At 44.0% G+C, this 15340-nt stretch overlaps 1 protein-coding gene across 3 annotated transcripts in view; it reads left to right on the plus strand.

Annotated features, from left to right (window-relative positions):
- foxp4 (forkhead box P4) overlaps positions 1–15340 on the plus strand; it is a 93938-nt gene that overhangs the window by 65345 nt on the left and 13253 nt on the right. Inside the window, exons 5-11 of one of the 3 annotated variants that reach the window (XM_038695655.1) lie at positions 1–48; positions 3519–3657; positions 6576–6777; positions 7289–7387; positions 8780–8878; positions 11758–11845; positions 13005–13088. The exon at positions 1–48 is cut by the window's left edge and continues 90 nt beyond it. In XM_038695655.1, coding sequence (XP_038551583.1) covers positions 1–48; positions 3519–3657; positions 6576–6777; positions 7289–7387; positions 8780–8878; positions 11758–11845; positions 13005–13088 — 759 coding nt within the window. The remainder of the gene's footprint in view (positions 49–3518; positions 3658–6575; positions 6778–7288; positions 7388–8779; positions 8879–11757; positions 11846–13004; positions 13089–15340) is intronic. The other 2 variants (XM_038695656.1, XM_038695657.1) reach the window with 2 other exon arrangements.

Genomic DNA, 15340 nt, shown 5'->3' on the forward strand with positions numbered 1-15340 from the left:
CAACAGCAGCAACAGCAGCAGCAAGCTGGGAAGCAAGCGGCAAAAGAGGTGAACTTCACCAAGTACACACTCACTCAGCTGAAGTACACTCTAAAGTACACAAGTACCCTTAAACGCAGTAAAAGCGGTTGACATGGGAGCCTGACAAGGGGAAAAAGTCACGTGAAGGATCTAATGTATAGGATGTAGGATATACATTAGCAATTTCCATCTCTCTTTCTCTATCATCCTCCTTTTTTCTGGTTTATTATTGTTTTGTGTACCAGCTTGTCTCAAAAACAAGGATTAGTGACTATGTATTTTTATTTTTTCCACCAGCATGCCATGTCGAGGCAGTAAAGGAGTGCTGTGCTAAACCATACGCTACCCTGCCAAAGTATTCATTTGCATGCCTTCAGCTCTAAACCCGAGGTGAAATCTCTCTGTAGGAGGGGTCTGCCGCTCTTTTAATTGTCAATTAACCCCACCAGCACTAGGAGCCTCCCTTGCTCTAGCTTTCCCTCTCACACACACACACACACAAATATGCATGAACACACACTATACCAGGTTTAACCACAGCTGTGGTACAGCAGGATAAGAGGGCATCAACTAGGATCACATTGTGGCACAACAAAGAGGATCTCAATCGATCAGACAAGATTACTGTCATAACTTGTGTGTACGAGAGTGTGTGTGTGTGTGTGTGTATGTGCCTGTTTGTGCATGTGGGTACCGTTTGTGTATAATAGAGACATTTTTGTTACAGTCACCAAAATTGCAGAGCACACAGAGGACCATGCAGGAGACAGACTTAAGGAGAAGTGCCTTGTGAGACTGATAAACGCATGAGGAGACACATCCTAGATTTCTCCTCCTCTTACTCCTCTCCCAGTGGGCAGAGACCCCCTCCCACACACACACAAACTCCTCACCGACAGCGGTCAACCAACTCGACCGTGACCAAAGCAAACCAGTTGTGGTTGACTCGCATGTTGAGAGGGTGTCTGAATCGCTTTCGCTTTCTCCCTTCTCTCTGCTGCTGTCCCAGTTTTCAGGTTTGTTGTCCTGTAACAACTAGACAAGTGCAAACACTGGTCACACAGCTACACATACATGCAGAGAGGGAAAGGCTTGATGTGTGATGGTTCACTGCACAAACACACACTCGGGGGTTTATTCCTCCCTACAGAGCTGCATACAGCTGATATGACTAAGGCCATTTCCAGCAGTCAGTGTTTTTCACTTGCTGCAAGCCATCAATCAAAAACAAAAAACACCTTTATAGTCGACTCTCATATCTCTCCTAGTAAAGCAGGCGCTGTCAGATATTGATGCAGGGCACATGTTTCATTTATGTAAGGCTTGTACTGTTTGTAAGCCTGTCCTACAATGCAAGATAACCAGGTATCAGCCAGGTAAATTGTCTTTTAACCTAGAAACTGCTTCTGGTCAGACTAGTGTTAGACCAGGTGTGGAAGAGGATTTAAACCAACTTTAGATTCTAGCAGGCCTTCAATACACCCAGAAAACAAGAGAACAGGAAGAAACAGAAAAAGACAGAGTAGGAAGTGCAGCAAATACAACAGAAAATCTCTCCTTTTGGAGTGTTTGTGCTCGAGTGGCTGTGACATTTTGCCCTTTTCCCTCTTTTCTGCAATTCCTCTTCACTTTCTTGTCTCCGTGGAAGTGAAGCATTGAAAGAAAGAGTATGTATGTGTATGTTCAATCAGTGTTTGTGTGTGTCGCTGGCGCAGTTGGGACTGGTCAGGAGTCAGCTTAATGAAGTGACTCTGACCATCATAAGAGATGTGTGCACGTGTATGTGTGTCCACCACTAGTGTCCATCTACAGTATGTGTGTGCTGTGTGTCTTTCTGTGAGTGTCCTTCTATGTGTGTGTGTGTGTGTGTGTGCGTCTGTGTGACTGGCAGGCTCAGACAGTGTGTGATGTGCTCATAAATCACATTGACAGCCTGTTACTGCGCTAGCTTTGGCCACTCAGCCACAGCTAATGTAAACAGAACACAGGCACACACACACACACACACACAATGTGTGCTTTAAAGAACCATAGCCATATCTCAAGAGGGAATGAGAGACAGAGGGCGGAGTGGAAGAAATAAAATGGACAGACAAGTGAAAGAGGAGGGGGATGTCTGGAAAGAGAGAAAGAAAAAGAGAAAGACGGGAGGAAACAGTTCAGTCAGGATATTCTGATCATGATAAACCATTTATTGCAACAAATTTGAATTTGGCAATTCACATGGCTTCACAAGATCTGAACTATGTAAGCATGATACAGAAACATTCCTTTTCTTTGACAAAGCCTAAGAGATGAATGTTTCCTGATTACACTGTAGTTCCAATATAGCAAACACAGGTGTTTTTTACCAACTGTAGAGTGAAACTGGAGCATTGACAGCGTCAGGTCTGTGTCATGGACTGTAGCTGTGGCCCCGATCAGTGCCTAGGTTTGTGTGAAAGCAGTGCTTGCAAGTCACTTTTGTGAAACAGGCTTCAGATTTCCAGCAAAGAGTTCAGTACAAATATTAAAACATTTTCAATAATCTTCAAAACCTATTGCTGAAACCAAATTCCATTGAATGTCTGCATGAAAAAAAAAGGATTTCCCCCCTCTCTAATCCTCCTTCTTTTTTCTTTTGTAAAGAATAGTTTGTTGTGCTTACTCCTCTACAACCTCCCTAAAAGCCCCCTCCCAGACCCAAACGCACTGCCATCACACTTCGTCTCCCCAGGCACCAAGTCTGAAAGGAAGTGACCTTTCTGCCCTTCCTGTGAGATCCTCTTTGTTCAAAGAGTTCCAGGCTGCCACTCTCTCTCACAGACACATGCACACACAATGAGCAGTTCCTCAAGTTGTATTTATTTATTTATTTTCTCCCCTAGTTATCTGTGAGAGATAAAGTCCACCTCTTTGGGGGGTTGGTATGGGGGGACTTCAAACAGCGCAGCACAGGCCAGGTCTGCTCCAGACTAGGAAAGCAGGAAAGGGGACATTTATCACTGTAACACACATCAACATTATCGCCACATGCCATGTACTCGCTCCCACTCTCCCTTGTTCCCTTCCCTCCTTCTCTTCATCCCCAAGGTCCTCAAATTGAGTTTCAGACTATACTTTCCTTTAATACTAATGTATTAATACTACTTCTCAGCAGAAGACAAATCATATGTATACCCTTGTATTTAATTTATATGGTGTTAGTTGACTTAATACTTGAATTGGTTGAAGGGTATAATGGGACTAGCAGACCAATTGGCATCATAATACCAGAACAGTGAAGAGCATCTTCTTAGATGTGAAAAGAAATAAATCAATCTGGGGCAAATTTAGTTCAAAACTACCATTGAAAAATGTGACACTAATATGTGTCAGAGTTGATCTGTTGATGCAGATTTCTGTAGGTCTTCACTGGTTCAGGGTTTGACATTTTTGTGCAATTATGCAGAGGATTTAATACCAAAAAATCCCTAACTTTTTCTACCCTGTCTCTCTCTGTGTCTTCTGGCAAACAGCAGTTAGGCAGTAAGCAGTTGGCCTTCCAGCAGCAGCTGATCCAGATGCAGCAGCTTCAGCAGCAGCACATCCTCAACCTCCAGAGACAAGGCCTGGTCCCACTGCAGCCCGCCACCACCATGCAGTCTCTGCAGCAAGGTACGTACACCCCCCCACACACACATATACACAACCCCCAACCATACAACACTCAGTCACACTGACCCATTCTGAAAAACATGCATGCACACATGGTCATAACTGAGCACACACAGGCCTGTACTCACCGCCGCATGTGAAGCCTGTTAAGTTAATCAGCCTATAAAAGATAAAAGGTAACCTGATTGGTGGGTTTGTGGAAGGTACTCATTTGGATAATAAGTAAAATATGCCACTAAGCCCCCTGCTTGGAGGTGTGTGCATGTTATTGCGCAAGTGTGCGCATGCTTGTGTGTGTGTGTGTACTTGAGATTAACCAGACACAAGAACATCATCATTTTGCTATGGTTGTGCCCACTGGATTTTTTTTTTTTTGTTCCTATACGTAACTTCTCCCACAGTCCCTTCATTTTGTCAGCATGGTTTTGAAATGATAAAAGTTGACTGTTGACTGGTCCGCCCTCAGTGAACATGTGTGTATGTGTGTGTCGTCCACACACACGCATACACACTATCTCACACATGGAGAATGCTTTAGGGGCCCTAAAGTGGCCGTAACATTGCTAAAGCGCTGAGTGAGTTGACCAAACACACCGGTTTCCTTCCCTCCATTTGTCTGATCTCTCCCATTCTGTCGTTCACAGTCACATGCAGTCACACACACAAACCCTCGTACTCACACTGTAATCTGATTTAGACGAAACAAAAATAAACTCAGCCAAATCAATGAATTTCTAAAAGACCCAACACCCAAGAACTGCACAGAAACTTTAGGATGATTTGTGCTTGTGGGTGTTTATGGGCTAGGGGGTCGCAAGTGGTTCACAGAGAGAGTGAAAAAGGACCTGAAGTAGATACAAATTGAATACAAATGAAAAGACAGAGGCTACAGTTTTGGATAGAAGAGTGTAATTTTTCAGACAGTTGCAAACATTTAGCTTTGGCATCTCCTTCTCTTTCTCCCTGACTCCCTTCGTATCAGAGTGGAATTTCCCTGCAGTGTGAAAGAGCCGGTCCATTGTGACGGCTCAGCCAGGCGTGAGCCTGAGCATTCCTCTGGCCAGCCATGCCATGCAAACACACAAACACACATGCATAAACACACGCACATACACACACACACACACACACAACTGCACACACTATTGCCCCGCCTCAAAGGACCGTTGTGTCCGGTGGGTAGATGGTGGTGGGGGGGCGTTGACATGAGGGGTCCTGCTATGGTTTTTGTTTATTTCTTTCACTGCAGCAAAATGGAGGCAGTTCTCAGATATCTCATGAGTGCAAATGTTCATTAGAGACCAAAACTAAACTACTATGTTTTAGCACTTTGTAACTTTGTTTTTGAAAGGAACTATATACTGATAAATTAAACTGAAAGTGCACTAAACTAATTTTAAAGAGAATCACACAGTGTTTTCTATGCACAGACCAGGCATGGAGAGTGTCTAAGTTCCGTTTCAGCAGTTTCTTCACTCTCATACAAAAAACAACTTTAGATTTGATTTCTTCCTGTTGGAAACACAGTTTTTTTCTTTCTTTTTTTGAAAGATAATTTTTTCAGCAACTCTTCTTTATTTAATAGACACAGTAGAGAAAGTCAGGTAATGCAGGGAAGAGAGAGGGGTTAACATGCAGCAACGGGCCTGGGCCAGTTTCAAATCCGGGCTGCTATGGTAAGGACTCTGCCTTGACACATGGTACACACTCTACCAGGTGAGCCACAAGGGCTCCCCAGAAACCCACCTTCTAAGTAACTTCAGGCTACTATCTACCATATGTCATTTGTGTACAGACACTAATGTGAAATAGATATGAACCTAGCAGCCAGATGTCGGTGTGTACATTTGATATGTGTGAGCATGTACGGTTAGCAAGAGCAATCTCATCTTCCACAAATACTTACTAGCTGGAGGGAATTGTAAGAATGTATTTTGACCTGAATGCACACAAAATCAGGATTTTATGTTTATGAAGTTTGCACTCATCAGTAAATTGCTGACCTTCACTAGAATCCAGAATCTCTTTCTTCTTAGTTACATTTTTTCTTGTATTTTTAATTGAATGTGTGTGGTATGAGCTAGTCTGATAAGTCAAAAGAGGAAACAGTTTATGCAACAATCCCTTAACCGCTTTGCACTTTCACTCTCTGAGTGTGTCCACAGATTGGTCCGTTTTTTTGGGTAATACACACACACCCACAGAAATCTATGCTCACACCGCCTCATTCCTCCAGAGTGAGAACTTTTGTTTTGGCGGGACCATAGAAGAATGCAGACAAAGCAGACATAATATTTGGATTGCTGCGAGGTCTTTACATGTGTGTGTGTGTGCAGATGTGTGTGTGTGTGTAGCTGCATGCGTGCGTGCGTATGTACGTGCATGGTTAAGATCCACTGGAGTAGGCTGTGGCATTTTAGGCGTCTCTCTTACTGTGAAATTGGAGCAGAAATAACAAAGCTGCAACTAGAAAGAACTCAAAGTGTGCCCCCACCCTGTTCAGACAAATAGTGGTAGTGACAGGAGCAGTGGTGCTGGTGGACAGTAGCAATTGCCAACAGAGATTAGGAAATAGTTGATTAATAGTGGATATCTGGAAAAATAAGAAATTAGTAGAAATTAATCTCTTGTCTGTTTTAGTTTGTCCTATTTTCCTCTCTCACTGTAAAAGTTGCATGTGTGTTTTATATAGATCAGAAAAGGTAGTCACAGCTCTCTGTGACATCATTTTATTTACAGTCTTTGTGTGTAGGTGATACTGCAATTGTTGGCTCATCTGACTTATTTTTAACTGTATTTCTTCTTAGCCTTGTTTAAATTAGCCTAACTTGAATATGCTATAATCACATTTGCACTGAACACGTGAGGTTGATCACCTGAGTTAGTTGCTAAGTAAACTGTGTGTCCCTTCTCTGCAGCGATGTGTCCGTCAGACCTCCAACAGCTGTGGAAGGAGGTGTCGGGGGTGCCAAGCAGTGAGGAGGCCCTGAAACAGGCCGAGGGCCTGGACTTGAGCACCAACAGCTCCAATTCTACCTCAGCCTTCCCCAAAACTGCCAGCGCTCACATCTCACTGCACAGCCTGGCCAACGGACAGAGCCACACCCCAAAGAGAGACAGGTACCATAATGTGCAGTATGACAAAATATATATGTGTAAATATCTACATTGTGATGGTGTGTCTGTCCTTTGTGTGTCCCTGTAGCCTCTCTAACTCACACAGTCTCGCTATGTCATTTTCAACTTTTAGCTTTCAACTGTTCTTCCATACCTACACACGTAAACACAGTTAGGAAGCATGAAAATGCAGCATATCACACATCACCAGGGTGTAAGTGTCTCTCAGCTCATTTGATAGGAGGTGCGTTGGGTTCAGTATGTTCTGCTGGTATGCTGTCAGCTACATGCCAGTATAGTATGGAGGAAAGGAGAAGAGAGGATGGTAGAGGCAGGCCACCTGGAAGAGAATGGAAATTATTTGTCAGAGTCATCTAAAATTGTAGGATAAATTCCTTGTTACCCTGTTGACATATCAGAGATGCATGTGCTGGCAGTACTTGTTCTACCATGATGAGGGCTGTGTTGTCCCATGGCTTTTCCGGCTGCTCATGGGCTTGTCTCCGTCTTTAAGAGCCAGACTGTTTGAGTGGATATCCTCCTTCACCAAGGCAGACAGCGGAGATGACCATCTCCCCCTTTACGCCAAAAGCAGCCAACCCCCCAGCAGCCAGTGAGTAGCACGTACACACTCACACATACACAAACCTGAGTGGACAAGACTGAGACAGAAAGACTGTTGGAGGGTGGTCTACAGTGTCCTTCAGCACTGATTCACTGCCTGCTCCAGGGGCATTGTTGACCCTGACCATGACCTCATATTGGAGGGGGTCAGGGTAGGTGTGCCAGTATTAATTAAAAGCGTTTCTGTCAGTTGATCAAATATGTCACACACTGCCATACTACTACTGCAGTGCTGGTATCTCAACAGAGTTGGCTTTTGTAGAAGTATGAAGGGAGTAGCATTAGTGTGTTAGCCTGCTAAGCTAATGCATGGCTGATGTGGAGGAGAATGTGGTTGCCAGCAGTTTGTCATGTCTGCTGTCTGAGCTGCTTCTGAGTTGACTCAACCACAGCCAGCACACACACACACACACACACACACGCACACAAGCTCCGACCTCAGCCAGCACATATGATCAGGAAGAGGCGAAAAAGCAGAGGGAGAGGGAGAGAGACATGTTTCCATCTGCGAGACAAATGGTTTTTGTTAGACAACCTTCTGATGTTGATTTGGGAGAATCCCCATCCCAGTCCACACACACACACACACACGTGCACACACACATATACACACATACAAATACACACATACACACTCATGTAAATATATGTGGAGACAGCAGTCGCAGGCGAAGGTCCAGGTCTGAACCACATCTGCTACTGGACCTGCCACACACACACACACACATGCACAGACACACATGCACAGACACAGTTATTTTACCCTGGGCCCAAACCAAACCTGGCCCAGTCTTTCATCGCCACACACACATACAAATACACACACGCTCATAAATATAAACGGATACACACACAAAAAACACACACATGCACAAGCTCACCACAAAAGAACAACCAGCACATGACGGCAGCCGCCACCAATCAGTCATGGCTGGTTGGTCCTCTGCCGACTGTGTGTCAACTCCTGAAATATAAGAACACACACCAACACTAACATACACATACACGACACATACGCCAAGGACAGAAAGACAGGTCATGGACTTGAAGAATGTGCCTCTGAGGTTGCTGGACCAATTCCCTCATTCGCCTGGCTTCTGTAACTGACCCCACTCTGCTCTATCCTCCTCTCTCTGCACTTGGCTTCGTGAACTGTGCAAACTAATGACTGCTAACCAGACTCAGATGGCTGTAGTGATGCTTCTGCTGCTACAGTTAGTTTTGTGTGTGTGTTTGTGCATGAGTGTGTGGCATATTAATACTTTGGTTCTTATTCTGAGAAAGCAACCGCTTTTATTTTCTGTGTATTTTATATGTAGTACAACATATGAAAATCTGTTTTACTATCTCTGTCTTTTTGTGTCTCTCTCTCACCCCACAGTCATGAGGAGCACTCCGGCTCCCATCCTCTTTATGGCCATGGTGAGTGTAAGTGGCCTGGCTGTGAAGCACTGTGTGAGGACATGGGACAGTTCATTAAGTAAGTTAACAACCACCCAAAAATGTGATATATGATGCGCGGGTTGGGGTTACAAATTAAAACAGTACACCACACAATGAAGAACATACGTTGATTGATACGCATGACTGCCTCGAAACTAAAGTGCTCTGAGTTTTAATATGAATGCTCATGACAACATGTGCCTGCAGGCTGTATATTTAATACTGCAGCTGGAAAAAGACAACAATGGCAGGGCAATATTTCCAGAAGAGTTTTTAATGTAATGCTCAAACCTTTGCAGTCACACACATCACTCTCATTGGTCACAATCCAGGTTTAAGAACACATAAAAACTTCCTTCCATTGTATCACTAACTGGTAACAAACACAATGCCTGTTACTTGAAAAGGCTCCTGCTCCGATTCAGATCACCAGTGGGAACAAAAGATGAAGTAGAGCAAAGTGAAGCTATAGTTTGTGCTAAACATGGAGTGTCACGTACATCACTGGGGTTTTGCATTACCTCACTAATTCATCTGTTGCAATCTGTTACATCACGATTGCTCTGAGGCACGTGTGTGCGTACACACACATGGGCAAACACACAGGCACCCCCATACACTCAACACCTGTGTAAGTTCTCTGTTTTTCGAGGAATTCTTTGGGCCCCTCTTACAATGGTATCATCTTCCTCGCTCAACTGACACACATTTTATTGGCTGTGTGTGCACATGCATCCAGTCATTTGTTGCTTTTATACATGCAAGAATAAGTGGTCTGAACATGTGAATTGATGTGCATCAGTGGTGTCTGTCACCGTGTCCTTCCTTCATTTGGTTGGTGTTTTTTGTCTGTGTGTGTGTGTTTGTGGTTTCTGCTTTTTCTCTGAAAGGCCAGAAAGATTGTTTTTTGCTTAAACAGAAAATGATTCTTAATTAGCTCATCCACATGCACGCCTTTTTGTTTCCACGCAAAGACATCAAACAACTTCTCTCCCACTCATTCCCACTCTACATCCATAACGGTATTTGCCAGTTTGGAGTCACTGGGGTGTGCTGATGCAGTAGCTGGCCTTGACATTCTGCTCCCTCCTCCTCTGTCACACACACACACACAGTGCAGTGGACTTCCCCGTGGCACTGTGGCTGCTAACGAAGGCTTCACAAGCCTCTAATGAAGCCCTAAACAAACTCACACTCTCATTATCTTTGTGGAACTCTTAGCTATTTGAACAATGGAGATATTAATAAGCCAGGGTGATGAAATATGTACTCACACACACACACACACATAATCACAGAAGTGTGCGTAGTGATTGTGATGGCATCGGACAGTCAGATCAAAGGGAGCAGGCAGGCTGGGAAAGTTTGGAGAGGAAAGCTGTTGTTTGGTGTCTCATTTCACGTAGCCCCAGGGCAGATGGAAGGGGGAAAAGAGAGATAGAGTGAAAGAGTGTGTGTAAGAGAGAGAGGGAGATGGAGAAGAAAAAGAGGTAATGACAGATAATGCCGTCAGTCCGACAGTGTGCTCCCTTCCAGCCAGCCTTAGTCATCGCCCTGGGAGGGAAAAGGGTAGAGTAGAAGAACAGAGGAGGGAGACACTCCACTATTTCAGTCTTTTCTTCTCTTCTCTTCTCTCTGCCCACCTCCCCTCCCTCCCAGTCCTCTGGTATAATACTCTGGCTGTGGTCAGTGGAACTGGGTGTAATGTGGGTTAAAGCCTTGTCTGCCAGCACTCAGAGGAGTAAACAGAGCCTCATTGTCGGGACACATCGAAAAAAAAAGCTTGCTACTGTTTATGGCCCGGCTATAGAGAGAGGAGGGGTTTTGGGGGCCGATTTTTGGTTGGAATGAGTGTGAATCATAGGCATTTAGGGAGTTGCGGGGGAAGACGAGTGGGAAGGGGAGAGTGGACAGACGTGCGAGTGAGGAAGAGGGAGAGAGAGCTTAACAGAGAATGAAAGAGATAGAGGGGTGAGATCATGTTTTTGTTATTATTATTGTGCACTTGTGTTGAGCCGTCTATCTGCCTGGATTAGCAATGCCATGACATCATTGTTTTTGTTTCATTTCTAGTCTTCGCCTGATATTGCTTAACTTTGTGCTTTCTTAAAGACACACACACATGCGCACACACTAAAATAATCATACTCTACATCCACACACACACACACACACACACACTCTTCCTTGTGTAACATACATTTTCACAATAAACAAGTCCAAAAAGTGGCTTTATGAAGATTCAGATTAAAAATGAACACTACAGGATATCCCAAAAGTCACTCTGGTGTACACACAACTACACGCACACTCACACCGTAACATGCATGAGCACACACACTCACACACACCGGCAACCTGTGAATAACCTTGGCAATGACAGAGTAGGGAGAAAGGAGTGGAGGAAGGGAGGGGCGGGCTGGGAAAGATCAGAAGGTCCTTGGTCCTCCCACATTGGAGGAAACAAACAGCGCCACCATCCACACATATCCATGCACACACACGCACACACACGCATACGCACCAGTGTTAATATGTGGAGTGGAGTTTAGCTAACAGAAAGTCTTTAGATAAGGCTTCATGCGATAACACATGAGCTCATATCCAGGTGGTTGACTTGGATCATGGCTCAGTGAGCACCATTGAACTATACACACACAAAACACAGCTGCTGCGTCCTTCACTAGACAAAATACACTTCCAAGATTATAATTTATTTTTATTGTACTGAAACAGCTTGTAACTAGTTTAAATAAAAGTGAAAGACGATTCTGTTGACTCAGTATAACTTAAAACTTATCATTGAAGTGGGGCTAGCAGTGCTTTGATCATCTTGATGCTTTTAATTCATAGACATCTACTTATTTCCCCAAAATGACTGAATGTGGGCCCTGTTGCGTTTCCCTTTACCTCTAGGCACTTGAACAATGAGCACGCCCTAGATGACCGCAGCACTGCTCAGTGCCGAGTCCAGATGCAGGTGGTTCAGCAACTGGAGATACAGGTGAGTCACACACACATTTTCATCCTCTTGCAAACAAAGTCATGAAGACTCAGCCAGTCAGTGGCAGAAACTTGTCAGAGGCAGGGCAGAGTTTATGGAGAGCAGTAGAGCTTGTAATTTAAAAGGAGCAGTCGGCAGGGAAGCTGCCACCGCTGCTCCAATTATAAAGCTGCCTTGGTCACCAGCAAAAGAGCGCGAGGCTGAGAGGGGGGGGGGGGGGGAGAGAAGAGAAAAGACAGTGAGAGAGACATGAGCTAGAAAGTGGAGGACCAGGCTGCCTCTCTTGTTCTCAAAGTGGTTCGTGCACACAATCCTCTTGAAACATCTGAATGCTCCAGCAAAAGCAAGATGCCAACACGTGGTTAAGAAGTAAAATGCTGTTCCCTAACAGTACATAAGGAAAGAAAAGAAAAAAAAAAAAAAGAAAATACAAAGGCTGCACATCTTGACATAGTTTCCAAAACACTGTTTACATCGCTGCATGTGTGTGTGTGTGTGTGTGTGTGTGTGTGTGTGTGTGTGTGTGTGTGGGCTGTCCAGCATTAGGGTTAGCATTGTGTTTGGTGGTGGTGGTAAACAGCGTTTAGCTGAGCCCCTGAAGCCACCACCAGAGAACACAAAGTGACAGAGAGGCAGCTGGTGTCACATCACATCAGGACAGCCGTCTCTCTCTCCCTGACATGTCACTTCATCCCTCAGGAGTCCACAATCAGCCCACCACTTGCCCCTCCAGCAGCACATACACACACACACACACACACAGCAGCACAGGCACTGTGTTTAAAATTCTCATATTTGCACAAGTATAGTAATGGTGCTATCAGTTTCAGCGTAGATCTGTCTTTTCTGGAGGCTACCCGTTTATACGATTGTGCTCACACACAAACACACACGCAGGATGCAGCGTTTCCACAGGCTGCAGCAGCACCCATTAAGTGGCAGTTAACAATGTCAAACGGGGACGAGTGTGTCTGCAGGCTAGTGTAAGTGTGTGAGAGAGCTCTGGGTGCTGAGGCGGCTGACTCTCATATTCATCCCTCTGCCTGAGGTGTAATTGCAATTGTAATTCTGTGTCAATACCACATTATATCAATGTAAGGTTATGGAATGAGACAAAGTGTTTTTTTCATGGTGATATCCACCCTTGTGTTTTTCACAGCTTGCAAAAGAGAGCGAGCGACTCCAGGCTATGATGGCCCACCTGCACATGCGCCCCTCAGAGCCAAAGCCTTTTAACCAACCTGTGAGTACACACTGGCACCCCAAATTACATGACTTTTTCTTTTTTCTGCCCTATGAACCCAAAACCTTTTCTCTTACCTCTTATTCATCTACAAACTCTCTTAATTAAGCAGTTTCACAATCCCTAAACCTCCTTGGGATTTTCACTTTCCTCTCTTACTGTCTAGCTTGGTATCAACGCCCCCTATTGACCAGTGAAGGTTAATGTGTTATTTCTAAATCATGGGGAGTTCTTTCTGCCTTTCTTGTTCTTTTCCTTCACTCACACTTTTTCTGCCTTAAACCTCTCATGATGCAGTGCATTTCATTTCCCAGAAAACTATGATTTCATAATGTTCTATCTCCACAGAGGAAGAACATTATGTATTCAATTCAGCATCTATAAATTGTGAATTCTAAGCTTGTCGGAGAGAAAGAGTAGCCAAAGCAGCCTCTCACAGTACTTTCAGTGTGCGCTGACAAAAGGGATAGAAATTTGATTTGATGTGTGTGTCTGTGTCTGTGTGTGTGTCCACACTGGTTGGTGAGGTTGTTATTAGGTATCTAATGAATATTTCATTATTCAGATTGACGAGGACTCTTATTAAAATATGAAGATGTTGAAATTAATTGTCAATTAGTGGTAGAGTGTCTTAATTTGAGGGGATATAAATGAGTGCAGCCGAGCGGCAATGTATGTGTATGTGTGTGTGTGTGTGTGTGTGTTTGTGTGTTCTTGAGTGTCTAGATGATGTGTAGATCGCAGGGGGATCAGCTGCTATTAACATCTAATGGGAAATCAGGAAGAGGCGTGTTCTGTCACCACTGGAGACGAGCCTCGGGGTCAGGGATTGGAGGAGGAGGGGCAGGGGAGGAGCGTCAGGAATGGAAACAAAGCTTGGCCTCAATTAACAGGGTTCGACTGTTGCCGTGGTGATGCGGCAGGGTTGCAGCGTTAATGAAGTACCTGTTAAATAGCCCCGCCCACTCCAGTCAGCTTAAATGGTACAGAGAGGGGGCATAGCAAAGGGAAGGCTATTCAAACATTTTACATACATATAGACAACGCACATTTTGGTTTTAATTAGTCCTAAACTAGCAGCCCAGAGAGACTGGAAGTACTGGTTCTGTGTGTGTGTGTGTGTGTGTGTGTGTGTGTGTGTGTGTGTGGGTGTGTGTGTGTGTGGGTGTGTGTGGTGTGGGTGTGTGTGTGTGTGTGTGTGCGCGCGTTTGTGTGTGTATGTGTGTGCAAGGCTCTGCCTAATTGGGCCGTATTGGTCCATGAAGACTTTGCCACCGCAGAGTGCATGTGTGTGTGTTCCCTTCTTACAAACATGCTGTCATGTGGTTTTGTATTTGTAAGTGCAGGGTTAATTGCAGCCAGCGCTGTGTGTATAAATATATGTGCATGTTCAGTGTGTGCGAGTGTGTGTGGTTCTGCACAAGAATGTAGGTTGAGCTTGGTAAATGGTAGGGACACAAATTCATAGGCAGTGTTGGTGCTTTATTTCTGTAATGTGAGTTACCATTCCTGGCTATAGTGCCCTTTACTGCTTAAGGTAAAATAATGTAAAATTAATGGCTGGAACAATTTTCAGTCATAAGAAAAGTAGTCGTGGCACTGTTGGTCCTTAGTGTTCTGTGTTTGCTTTATTTCTGTGCTCCATATACTGTATTGCTGAGCAGGGGAACTTACTGCATTGTTCACTTCTGAGTCACAACCTGAAATGTAGTGATATTCCTACATGACGAGTAGACAAAAGCACTTTCCTCAAAGAGATTTGTTATGTATATGACACAAAAGCATTGTCTAATGCACTGATATCACCCAACCCTGATCTTATCTTGTGGAGCTGATGTTCCTCAGTAAACAGCAGCAGCACTCAGCAGATGGTGAAGCTTTAAAGTAAACACGAGGGAAGCATTAATCATATAAAAAAAACACACTTTATCACTGCACTCAAACAATTCTACACCCTCAGTACAGAAACTATTCATTTTATATTAATAATGATAAGTTAGTTTACCCCCTTTTCTTTTTAAACATATTGCTAAATAATAATAATAATTAAACTGAGGTACAGTATGTTATATGAGGATAGGGTATTTTAATAAAATGAAATTAACTTGTGGGTATTTAAAAAAACAACTATTCATATTGTAGAATTGAAACTTTTTCAGTTGCTCTAACAAGCAAAACTATGAAACATCCTTGTTAGAAATAAAAAATTTATAATCAGTTAATCACACTAATTTCTCCGCGTCTGTGTGTGT

The sequence above is a fragment of the Micropterus salmoides genome, unplaced genomic scaffold, assembly GCF_014851395.1.
Source record: "Micropterus salmoides isolate LMB-PRFRI ecotype aquatic unplaced genomic scaffold, ASM1485139v1 Ms_hic_scaffold_4, whole genome shotgun sequence".
Classification (NCBI taxonomy): Eukaryota; Metazoa; Chordata; class Actinopteri; order Centrarchiformes; family Centrarchidae; genus Micropterus; species Micropterus salmoides.